Source organism: Aphis gossypii, chromosome 2 (genome assembly GCF_020184175.1).
Source record: "Aphis gossypii isolate Hap1 chromosome 2, ASM2018417v2, whole genome shotgun sequence".
Taxonomy (NCBI): domain Eukaryota; kingdom Metazoa; phylum Arthropoda; class Insecta; order Hemiptera; family Aphididae; genus Aphis; species Aphis gossypii.
This window is the reverse complement of record NC_065531.1, coordinates 17555254-17567840: the sequence shown is the minus strand read 5'-3', so window position 1 is coordinate 17567840 and position 12587 is coordinate 17555254. Positions and strand designations below refer to the sequence as shown.

At 26.9% G+C, this 12587-nt stretch overlaps 2 protein-coding genes across 2 annotated transcripts in view; one reads left to right on the top strand and one right to left on the bottom strand.

The window, feature by feature from the left end:
- LOC114128589 (nuclear pore complex protein Nup88) overlaps positions 1 to 6850 on the top strand; it is a 35632-nt gene extending 28782 nt beyond the window's left edge. Inside the window, exons 3-10 of the mRNA XM_050199621.1 lie at positions 1677 to 1996; positions 2748 to 2965; positions 4256 to 4499; positions 5093 to 5352; positions 5523 to 5636; positions 5733 to 5956; positions 6217 to 6468; positions 6571 to 6850. Coding sequence (XP_050055578.1) covers positions 1677 to 1996; positions 2748 to 2965; positions 4256 to 4499; positions 5093 to 5352; positions 5523 to 5636; positions 5733 to 5956; positions 6217 to 6468; positions 6571 to 6643 — 1705 coding nt within the window. The 3' untranslated portion in view covers positions 6644 to 6850. The remainder of the gene's footprint in view (positions 1 to 1676; positions 1997 to 2747; positions 2966 to 4255; positions 4500 to 5092; positions 5353 to 5522; positions 5637 to 5732; positions 5957 to 6216; positions 6469 to 6570) is intronic.
- A 1363-nt stretch (positions 6851 to 8213) lies between these two features.
- On the bottom strand, positions 8214 to 12116 carry LOC114128590 (protein ABHD11-like). Its single transcript, XM_050199622.1, has 4 exons — positions 11616 to 12116; positions 10240 to 10413; positions 9993 to 10163; positions 8214 to 8752 (listed from the first exon to the last, which is right to left on the bottom strand). The coding sequence occupies exons 1-4, from the start codon at positions 11853 to 11855 to the stop codon at positions 8429 to 8431; spliced, it is 909 nt and encodes a 302-aa protein (XP_050055579.1). The 5' UTR covers positions 11856 to 12116; the 3' UTR covers positions 8214 to 8428.
- Positions 12117 to 12587: the final 471 nt, after the last annotated feature.

The following is a 12587-nucleotide window of genomic DNA, read 5'->3' as shown; positions in this document are numbered from 1 at the left end:
TAATAAAAAGATAAGCTTTACACCTATATTATATTATCAGAAATATTTTCCGAAGATGACGACGGAAAATACGATTGAAGAGTTTTGTCATCAGATGAAATTTTATTCGAGTCCACTTTCATAATCGTAAACTCCGCGGCGCAGGTACAATAAACTATAATATATGCCTATTTCTGTATACATGTATAATGTATATAATATACTGAACCATCATATCCACCTCTGCACCTCGCGGCGGATCCACACGAACTTTGCTAATAACGTTAAACTTTATTGACTTAACAAATTGTAACAACTGTGTATATGGTTTCTATTCGAAATTCGGCTGATTTATTAATGACTGTAAAACGCATGGTTTCCTAATGAATTTCACTAGAATGAAAAGCAAATCCGAATCCCCTCGTATTTGTTTACGAACGAAAATACCAGCGCGCAATTACATTTCGACCGAGATGAACCCTCCGAATGAATATTCTGCAAATTATCTTATATGCCGTATATGAGCTGTCGTTAAAAAAATACTACAAAAACATTTTTGCCTTGTCAACGACCAACTGAGGTCGTCCTCGCAATTTCAAATTTGCTCCATTTCGGTAAACTTCAAGTGCGCTTTAAACATCTGTTATTGAATTCAAACGCACATGAATGTAACACGACGTAGTCGTCTTCTGACGTTATTGAACGCTACGAGATGAATTACTTAATTCTTTTACAATTTTATAAACGAAATATTTTCTTTCTAAACGTTTGTAATTGTCTCTACTCTAACTATATTGATGGTTTTCTCTCTGTATTTAATTTTTTTCATTTTAATTCGTTAAAGTTATGTGATTTAAAAAAAAGCTATTTAATTACGCTCTTTTGATGCGAATTTATATAATTTATACAACTTTATTAAAACAATACATCACAGTATAAATTGTTTTTCTGGAGAATTTGCAATTATAATATATTTATTATACGTTTTAACTAATATTTTGACAACATTTGTGGGTGTTTTAAACTAACTAAGTCAGAACACATTTTTTTTAAATATAGTATTAAATAAACAGTATTATAGTAAATTCGTGTATTTTTAAGGAATGAAATAGTCGAAAAATATATTGGTAGTTCGTATTCAAATATTATAATTTTATAATTTTTATAAGATATTTTACAACTTCACAAAAATCAATAAGATATTTAAAAATATTTTAGAATATTTATATGATTAGACTACTATTAAAAATACCCAAAAATCTATAAAAAAAATAAGTAAGTAATTTCCTTTTTTTTACATTATGTAATATAAAGGTATTATTTTGGTTTATAGCAAACGTGGTTTTTATATTATATAAAATTTACATACGAATATATACCTATTTGTCCTATTTATATACTACGATATTAATTATTCTTATTTATTAATACACTAATGTTTGTATATGTTTTACAATATATTTATATGGAGAGGCGTTTTGGGGGGAGCACATAGGGCTCGTCCCTCCATTACCGTATTATATACTTATTTTTAATTTTTATTACTGAAAATATTAACTCTCTTACTCTACTCTTAATACACTGGCACGTAGTTAGATTAATTTGATTATTTTTGTTTTTGTGTTCTCTCCCCCTCCTCCGAATAAATTTTTTTTAAATACGCTCCTGTTGATATGTATAATATTATTTATTTACAGCACGGCAATTTTGCAAGACAAATTCTTCATAAATAAACACTTGACCGATGTGAAACGTGTCCGTTGGTATCCAGGCAGCCCCGAGGACAACCATCTCGTGGTACTCACCAACAACAAAAATTGTTTGCGACTGTTCAAAGTAGATAAAGACACAGGTAAACTAGTGTCTATTTGGCGACTGGGTCCACAGTCTTCTCGGATATTAGCTTCACTTGGCGATACTGCTGTGGATTTTGATTTCGCGCCGCCTGTACTCCTCGGCGACCGAATCCGATCGGAACCGTCGATCATGTGGCCCATACTTGTGTTGCAAGGAAACGGTAAAATAACAGTATAATTTAATATAGTTTCCACACAATTTTTTTCCAATGAGACTGATTCCCAGTATTTCTATAAAAAATATAATTAATTAAATAATATATACGAATAGCTACTTAAGAGCCTATAGAAATTTAAAAAACTATTTAACTTGATACCAGGTGAGGTCAATTTAAAAAAAAAAATTAGGTGATTGGGTATCACTCTGTTGTGGTGTCGATTGAATCACTATTATGAATATGTTAAATTTTAATTCAATGATAAATCGTTGTATTAGAAAAACTCGATTCTGGGGGAGACGTTTGTCTGTCTATATATATCATCAAGTATAATTCGTAATGTAGTATATTTTTTGATATTGCTATTAAAATGATTTATTTTATTTTTAGTATTACGGTTGGCACATTTATAATATTAGTATTTTATTTTTGTATTATCTATTTATTTATTATAGGTCCATATTAAATTTAAATACATAAAATAATGACCGATTTCTAATGTTTTGATGTGTTTAAACTTTCGAATATTCCGAAAATTAAATTTGGTAATACAATTAGCGTATTGTAATGAGGTAGACACATAATTAGGAGCGAACCTTTTTTTTATTTTAGTAGAGTTAATCCATGGGCGTCTATATTGCGTCCTATTGAAATTTATCAAAATGTACAGTCCTGCAATATATTTGTTTTTTTTTTTTTGAAAATCCCGGAACTCAAATAAAAATATATATAAATATTACGTTGTTGTTCTCAGGAGAAGTTTTGTGTCTGAATACTACCGTCGACGACTCGATGAACATAACTTCAGCAAAAATAACTGGTCCATTGACCATGTACCCACCTGCCGACGATAACTACAGCGAGGACGCCTGCTCCATTCTTGTCATGGACACCATACCACCCTCGGTCGTCATAGCTTCTAACTTCGGTGAACTATACAATTGCCTCCTGTTGCCGGACACGCAAACTAAAGTGAGTGTTTTTCATAATTATATTCGATTACTATATTAATATATAATCATTTTATTGTATTGATTTATTACTCGAAAGGTGGAAATTGGAATTTTGATGCAGTTTCAAGTTTTTTTTTTTTTACTATTAAAAAGTTATTTGAATCATATAATGTAGTATTTAGTTATTTTTTAATAACTTGTAGAGCAATTGTTGATGTTTTTTTTTTTAATATTTAAGCTAGGTACCTGTTTTAATGAATTTTAGTGCTTTTCTTGAAATGTCTGCATGTTTTTTAAGTTTATGTAAGTTTTTAAGACATCAAAATCCCAGTCTTAAATTATTACAGTTAGTAGGTATCAATCTTAGTCAATGAGGCCATAATGATATATATTCTGCGGGGTTTGTTGTATATATTATGTATTATAGTAATTGATGTACCTGTGTATAGAACAACCGATTGTTAGTACTAAATGTTAAAAGTTTAGAGGTCCGCAAAAGTTTGTGATCCACTAAGATCTGGAAACTATTAAGTGAAACCAACCGTCGAATTAGTTTGTCAAACGAGCTTAACCCCTATTGTGGTTAACGATAATTAACGATGGTTTAATCTAACCGTAAAATAATACATTAACCGTTAACGATGTTTCTTTATTGTTTTCTAACCCGCAGGTGCTATATACGCCGATTAAACGAAACAAAATATTACGTTCGAATTTTTAAACTACCACTTTTAAAAACTATTTTTCTATAAATTCTACGTACTTTCCACAGTGGAATTTGATATATTATTATTACCTTTAAATTAAGATTTTTTTTTTCATTCTGTTTTCATGAGAAGTACAACATTGGGGAAATCATTTTTTTTTTATATATTTTTACTTGAGTATATATAATACGGTATATTATACAATAAATTATGCACAAAATATACATTTTAACAACACAGAAAAATACAATATAGAAAAATAAATAATAAGAAGAAAAAATTTTTAATGCTTGACCAAAAATATAAAATCTAAAAGTGAACGTTTTTTATTGACCATGTTTTCGTAAATTCGTAAATAAGCTATAAACATATTATATGAAAGTCATTCATAGCTCATAGAGTAGTGAAACGTTTCCGTGATGTATAAATCTACTGCAAAGTATTGTTAGAGTTTAAGTTTTTTCCAAACATATAGTTGCTTTTGTTGTTTTATCTAAATAATCTAATAAATCTATAAATTATAAATTATTATTATTATTTATTTTATATTTATATTATTATTTAATACACATCTCAAACTATCGATAATATTCATGTTTTAGAACGATGATGAATATGAGCCTACTGAATGCCAACACCAATACAGTTTGCACATAATCGAAACCATCGAACTAGAGTTGGGCTTGAACATTGAGGACAATGGCGAATATGACAGCTCCAACATGATTCAATTGAAAAGAGACGCGTCCGTCACGTCCAGATATTGGTGTTTACACAACACTGGTGTACACTCAGTCACGGTACCGCTTACGGAGTTATTGGACGAGTTTTCAAAAACCACTACCGGTATACTTAATAAAATAGTTAATATAATAATAATTGACTTAAAAGATAGGAAATTGGTGACTTTTCATTTTTTTTTTTTATATATATAGCATAAAATTGTTTGTAATTTTTCTTAAACTTTTTATTTCAATAGAAATTTTTACGTTTTTAAAAATATATTTATGAGTATTAGAGATTTTTTGTTGCGATTAGATTTAACGGGTTTAGATTATGCTTTTATCAAGAATTATATTTATATATTGTATAGTAAAATCCGATATAGTAGACAAGATTAAATTGACTTTGACGTATAGAACGTTGTACTATTAAATTTTGAATAGGTACAATAGACACATACAATGTACAAGGCCGTAACTGGAAATTAATTTCGGAAGGGTTTTAAGCTAAAATATTGTGTTCTAATTGGTAATTTAATATAGCATACTTAACCATGTATGTAATAAAACACAAAAAAATTGGGAGGGGGTGAACCCCCAAAAACCCCAGGTACGGCCTTGATTATGTATGTATGTATAATATATATTATAATATAAAGTACATTCTTTTAAAAAAAATTGTTTTACTGTTTTAACTAAATTACATGTACCTTTCAGAGGACTTCCATGGATCGCCAGACATACAAGGACAAAGTTTTGTAGAATATTACATTTGCACGGGTCTTATGAACGGCGAAACGAAACCTATCAAAGGGTTCGCCGTCCTAAGCTTTCCTACAGACTTATTAGTCACTTTGTTGAGCAACGGCGAAGTCGTAACTCAAGCTGTTCCGGATTTCCATTATAATAAACTGTCTAATATGTATATGAAGGAAGACAACATCGCTTCTGAAGACCAAGTCGATAGTTCTGAAAACGTAAGATCGTCTAATTAATGTTGATCACTATAAACATTCGATTTACATTCAAAATATTGTTTGTTTTCCGGTGACTAATAATTGCAGTGTATTTAAATTTTAAATACAAAATCACTTAATATTATGTATAATCGTTTTGCATATTAATGATTATTGTTTGTATTATTTAGGCTGACAAAGATGACTTCAGTTCATTTATAGCTGCACTACTACAAAAAGAAAATGGTACCAAAAATACAATTCTTAAATTAGGGCCAGACGTTCCCAAAGAGGTTGTAATACAGGTAAATATTACTTATGTATTTTTAAATATACAGAAATATTGCAATATTTATATTTTTTTTAATAAAGATAGTTTATTTTCAAATTATTACTTTTAGATAGTTTTACAAACCATGAGCATACAAAGAGTCACATTAAATAATCACAAAATAGTTTCTGAAGAAATTGAACGAAGAGTGCGCATGCTGTCTAAAGCAAAGGATAGGCAATTGCTAGAGATGCAGCGATTGGAAGAAGCTCGGCAAAAATTACAAGATGATGTAGAAAATAAAGCTGAAAAATTAGATGAAATTAATAACAAACAAGAAGAATTGACTCAAAGGTAATTTAAGATTTTCGTGATTTACTTTGGTACTATCAAACAGCAAATTGAAATGTGTTTTCTTAATTTTACAACAACAGTAAACATGTTTATATGTTTTAAATTAGTTTAGACATTAGGGGACTTTAATGAACACCTATTGATAACCTTTTTTTTGTATAGAATATTATAAAATGAAACATTCTAATATTAACAAAAACAAAAATTATTTTATTTAATATAAATGTTTTAATTGTTTTATACATTTTTTATTTATTTAGAGCTTCTTCAATACTTTTAAAATTAGTCTCAGCATCGCCTGATAGTGTATCAATAAAGAAGAAAAGAGAACTGCTGGAATCATACAAAACTAAGATGAATTTGATGAATAAACGCATCGAAGAAGCTAGAGAAAAATGGAACATTGTGCAAACCGAATCAACATCATCTGCATATAAACAATTATATGGGACCCGTTCATTAAAATTAACTCTTGAGCAAGAACTAGTTATTAAAGGAAATTTATCTGAAATGTATGTATACATAAGCGAACTATTTAATATACAAAATATTATATTTGTATAGCAATCGAAGTTATGTAATAAATGTGTGTTTGTTTTTTGTTTTTTTTTCAGGGGATCTACAATTTTGGATTTAGAGAGAAAAGTGAGAGATTTAAGAACCGTAATTAATACTATTGCCAGTTAAAATACAATGTTTACAAGACTGACCAACTGGTTTCAAGATATTATTTTTACAAAATATTTATTTTTCATTCATTGTATAATTATTTTTTTCCTGTTAAATACCCATTAAATTTTAGGTTTTTTGATGTTTGATATTTCAAAAACTAAATTGTAAATATGATAATTTAAAATGCATTATTCATTAATAAAACCATGATAATAATAATAATCATTGTCTATACTTTATCTGGATATACTCTTAACAAACTAAAATAAAAATTTTTATTTCTCTCTTCGATACATATTAGATACCTAAATACATTTTTTATTTTAAAATATTTATAAATACTTTTTTTATCTGCAATAATGTTTTATTTCATACCAAAAAAATAACAATTTTAATAACTAAAGAATATTTAGTTTGTAAAAAATATATTTATAATGCTAAAAAATATTGTTCCAATTGTGGTGTTAGTCACCATAATAATTAAAAAGACCGAATAAAAATATGTTTGATTTGCAAATAATACTATTTATTACAACTAATAAGTGTTTGACAGCAGACATGCAGATCCCACAGATCCAATGCAGACTGAAAAATACTACTGTACAACATATAGATATTATTATCGTTGCTCTCTATTGATGACAACAGTGACAATATGACCAAAAATAATCAAAACAAACTCAACCAGTCTAACATATTTTAAAATTAAAATTGTTGATGTATAAAGTTTGAGTACTCTCATTTTTAAAAAAATAATAATAATAATATTACAATGTTGGTACATTTTAAAATATTCAAATATATTTTAATTAATCTTAAATATTTTGGGAGTAGCTTTATTTATGGAATGAAATAATCAAGCTATTGTATGATCCAGATATTGTTTGTATGGTAAAGTGTTGTTTTATTTAATTTCATAAAATTGTCCATCAGTTAGAAATGTATTTGTCCATTAATATAAACACAAGCTATAATTTGTGTACAAATTGTTTGGCATAAAGTCAAAGACGCATTTAGGAATTTTGCACCCCAGGTTATCTGAGTGCCATTACTTTTTTTTACCACCTAAATGACCTAGGTATTGTATCAAAATGCTGATATCTAAACATAAAACTGTTAAGGACTCAATAATACCTACACTTGAAAATGATGTATTTCAAACTCTTTTATAAATATTGTTTTAGTTCCTATTTTTGTAAACCAAATATGACCTATAATACCCTTGTAAATGTTTTTCAAACTTAAATGTTGTTTTCATATCTGTGAATAAAATAATATTTTCCATAAATCAAAATGTAATAGACACACTATTTAATATGGAATATGATTCATTCTGTTATGAAAAACACTTTTCTAGAGTATTTCTTAGTAACTAATCTGAATATAATTAAATGTATATTATACAATTAGCTAAAAGTCCATAACAATTGACAATTAGTAATATTAACTTAAACTTGTCAGGTAACATCTTTGAGAGCCTTCCTATTCTAATTCTAAATGTTATTGTTTTATTGTTATTGAGCTTATTTATTAAACCATGTATAGATTGTAAATATATCAAATAAAAAAAAGAATAAAACAATAATATTTAACAAAGGAAAATATATTTGAACATTTTAAATCACAAATTTTATCATAAGTTTTTTTTTAATTTTTCAGACTTAAAAGTTTGAATTAACAAACAATTCTATTATTTTTTTCAAAGGAAGTTCCACCAAGCATTATTAGGTAACATTTGAGAGTTTTAATTTGAACAAAAATCTATTCAATAAATTACAGTCTAAAAATTATACTTTTATTTTATACAGTAGCTAAAAATTGTGATACTAATTTCAAAAACTCGTGAGGTTTTTCAGCATGTAACCAATGGCCAGCACCAGGTATATAATCAAATTTAACTGAAGGGAATATCTGTTTGATGGCCTCATGGTCTGATGGTTTCAAGAAAAGTGAATTTCCGCCTCCAATGAAATATGTTAGACCATTATATGTTGATTGCAAAGGTGGAAACACAGCAAGATTATTTTTAAAATTAGCATTGATGGATTCTATATTTACTCGCCATTGGTATTTTCTGTCCACTTCAATAAGATTGGTTAAGAGGAACTGTCGAAGTATTGGACTCTGTATAACATAGAACAAAATGTATTAATAAGTAAACAATAAATAGTTGTTAATATTAATATACTATTTCAAGCTATTCGATAATAACTAGTTAAATTAACCATCACTGCCTGATTATAGTAAATAAAATATTTAAAATAAAAATAATTGAATAATTATATGAAAAAAAAAAAATGTATAAATAGCATAAAATAAAAAGTGATTTTACTTCTATAATTTTATTATACTTATAGATATCACAAACACTTTCAAATTTCTATAAATTTGGAAATTAAAAAATAACCAATGCAGGTAAAGACAAATAAAACGTAGTGGGAGTTATGAGCATAAGTGCATACATACAGCAAGTTACAGCAGGTAATGTGTGTCACTAGGTACCTTCAGAAAACTAATACATATTTCTAATAACTTTTTAATCATTTTTTTTTTCTGAAACTTTCTCATTAAATGTCTTAAACATATCAAACACTCTGTGTTTAAAATAAAAACCCCACAAATTGGTTCAGTAAAACTTCAAAAATAGCTATCCAAAGAAATTACCTCACATTTTAACAATACAAAGGAAATAATTATTATACATATTACATTTAATATCTAAATTCAAATTTTAAAATATTATAATCAAAATGTTTTAAGTCTATGAAATCAAAAGTTAAGATATTTTAAATATTTAAAAAAAAAAAAACTATTTATTTTCATATCAATATGATAATTTTACATTGTAAAAGAATCTTAGATTTATTTCTGTATTTGACTTGATAAAATCAGATAGTTTCTTTCTACCAATTATTAAAAAAAATACAGTAAGAAATAAAATGTAGATATATTTTCTTCAATAAATAATTTAAAACTAACTTAACATATAGATAATAATAATTTCTGAATAATACACTACATTAAAAAAAAATCTGTGTGTAGAGTTTAGATACTTGTGTAATTTGTTATTTTGTTAAATTAAAATTTTAGAAATTACCTATTTAAGTTACAATCAGTGTTTATAGTAAAAATTGTATAAGTTATAATACTTAGTAATTTAATATTCTTATAATATTTTGTAAATTAAAACAAATTGTGGTGGATGAAATATTTTCCTTAAAACTGTATATCTTCTTTATGATACCTAGTGATGTCTATTAATCAAACTATAATATAGTTTAAAAATTAAGTAACCTTAAAGGCTTAAATAATGATTATTTAAACTCAACAATTACAAATTGGTTATACTTATAACTTAACATACCTCAATTGAAGTTTTCATATGTTCATCTGCCAATTTTCGAACTTTTGATATAGGTCCATTAGTATCTAAATTTACACCTCTTAAGACATCTAAAATACTTTGGATATCACTCACTTCTTTACTGTTGATTGGCGATATATCAACTGGTATTAAAGATTCCACAAGCTCTGGCTAAAAATATTTTTCCGTTTATTTTTTCACTGGTATGTAATTAATACAAATAGTAATATTTTAAAACAAACCTTACATAGATGACTGCTAAGTACATCATTGTTCTGCCACCCATGCTATGACCAATTAATGAAGCTTTTTTTACACCTAAATCTTCCATTAAATATTTAACATCTTCAGCCATAAGCTGATATGTATGCTCTAAAGTATGTGGTGAGTCTCCATGATTTCTTGCATCAACAGTAATTACCTTAAAACCAGAAACAAGGCATAACTAAATATATTTAAAAAGTTATGCATTTATAAGAACTTTGTAATAACTATAAAGTTTTTTTATGTGTTAATAATATACAATAAATAGGTAATTTTTTATAATATTATCTATTGCATTATTTTACAACAAACAATTTTAACATTTTCTCTAAAAAATATTACATTTACACGCATTTTATTTCAGTAAAAATTGTATACGATGTTTATTTTCATAATGAAGATAGGTACCAACAATTTCTTTCTTTTAGTGCCAGTAATAATTATTCATGAAAAAGTAGAAATTTGCATCTAAAATTGTATAGGTAATTTTTATGTATTAAGCTATTAAATATACATCTATATATTTCATTGTACAATTTAAATAATACTTAATAAGAAAAGGAAATTAATGCCCGGAAACAATTAACCAAAATACAATAGGTATGTTAAATTCATTAAATATAATAGAAACAAAAAGTAAATCAGATAACAAAAGTATTTAAGAGATAAAATAACAATAAATACTTTTACTAGAAAAAATATGACTCAACAGTCAGTTATAATTTTGTAGATTGACTTTATAGTTTATACCTACAGTTTGATGATTTTTAAATTAATTTGTTAAACAAATGGCAATAGTTCATACATATTTATGAGGTATCTATATAGCTAATAAAAACTAATAGAATAATATACAATTACATTAGCCACTGAATGAATTTCTAATCTAATCTAGGGTTTAATGTTTGACCTTTTTATTAATATTCTAAGTATTCTATACATTTTAAATCTTTATATATTTACTAAAATATGTTAAAATGATACTAAAAGAGTACCTACATAATAATATTAATAATTATAATGTATAGCATTACAATTCTAAACTTACAGAATATTATACTTTATAACTTATTGTAATAAATTTTTGATATATAAAATGTTAAAAGACAATAAAATTGTTCAATAAACCTATGTAAATAAAAATACATTATGACAAGATTTGATAATAATTGCTACATTTTTATAAGTACCTAGTTATTAATTATGTATTTAATTGAAACAATTAGGTAGTGATTGGAAGAATTAAAGTAGAATTATAAAATTCTGTTATGATTATAATTAATCATATTTTGTTTAAATAAATTGTAAATTTTTGCAAACCGTTTAGGTATACATTTGAGAAACTGTATAAATACATACTTTTCTGCGGGTCATGTTGTGAAGGGATTTGGACAAACTATTCCAATTGGACTTGCAACCAAACAGACCGTGCATGATGATGATTGGAGGTTTTTGTCCACCATCGGCAGCTGACTCGTATGATGTGAACGACATTTTGATGGGTTCTAGTTTGGTGCTCAACGACCGCCGATATTCCGAAAACGATCGGCTCTCCTTAAACAAGCACGTCCTGGACAACAAAGCCTTAGACTTGATCATAGTGGCAGTAAAGGGACTTCGGCGTGAATCCGGTCTTGAACGCCTGTACAGTCGACTATTGGTGGATAGTGCGTAATGCACAGGAAATCCAACCAGAAATTCGACGATGTAGCGACGTGCCGACTACCAGTTCGTCCAATTCGAATTATTGAAATGAATGAATAGGTGATGTAATGTTTTGTAAACTACCTATTATAAATTATAATAAATTAATAATTAATAAATTATCAATCGAATGCCGTGAAAAACAAAAACTGCTGTTCGGATTAAAGATAAAAAAAAAAAGTATGATAAAAAAAAAATTACTGATAACCGGAGCCGGCTCGGTCATATTGTTTTGTTATCTGTGGCTCGGTATATGGTGCATTACAATTTACGGAATTTCGATTATAAGGAATCTATATAATTTTTTATAATCGTGGTTTTACATATTTTTTCGTAAACGAATGTGGATGGTAACACAGTGCCCTCTACCGACTCCGTTTCAAAAATTCACCATTAACAGCCTCTTAATTTTACCGGCACACGGCACTGTCGTATACAACTTTGTTTTCATATACAACTTTTTAGCACCCTAAAGTTTTCAATTTTTTTTTTTTTTTAAATGGTTAAAGTTGTGCTGAGTTATCTTTAATACTTTGAACGGGAACATTACTTTTTTATTGTCTTTATAGCATATTAATCCTTTCAAAGTATAATTTATGTATACTGTGTATTAAATTAATTAATAAA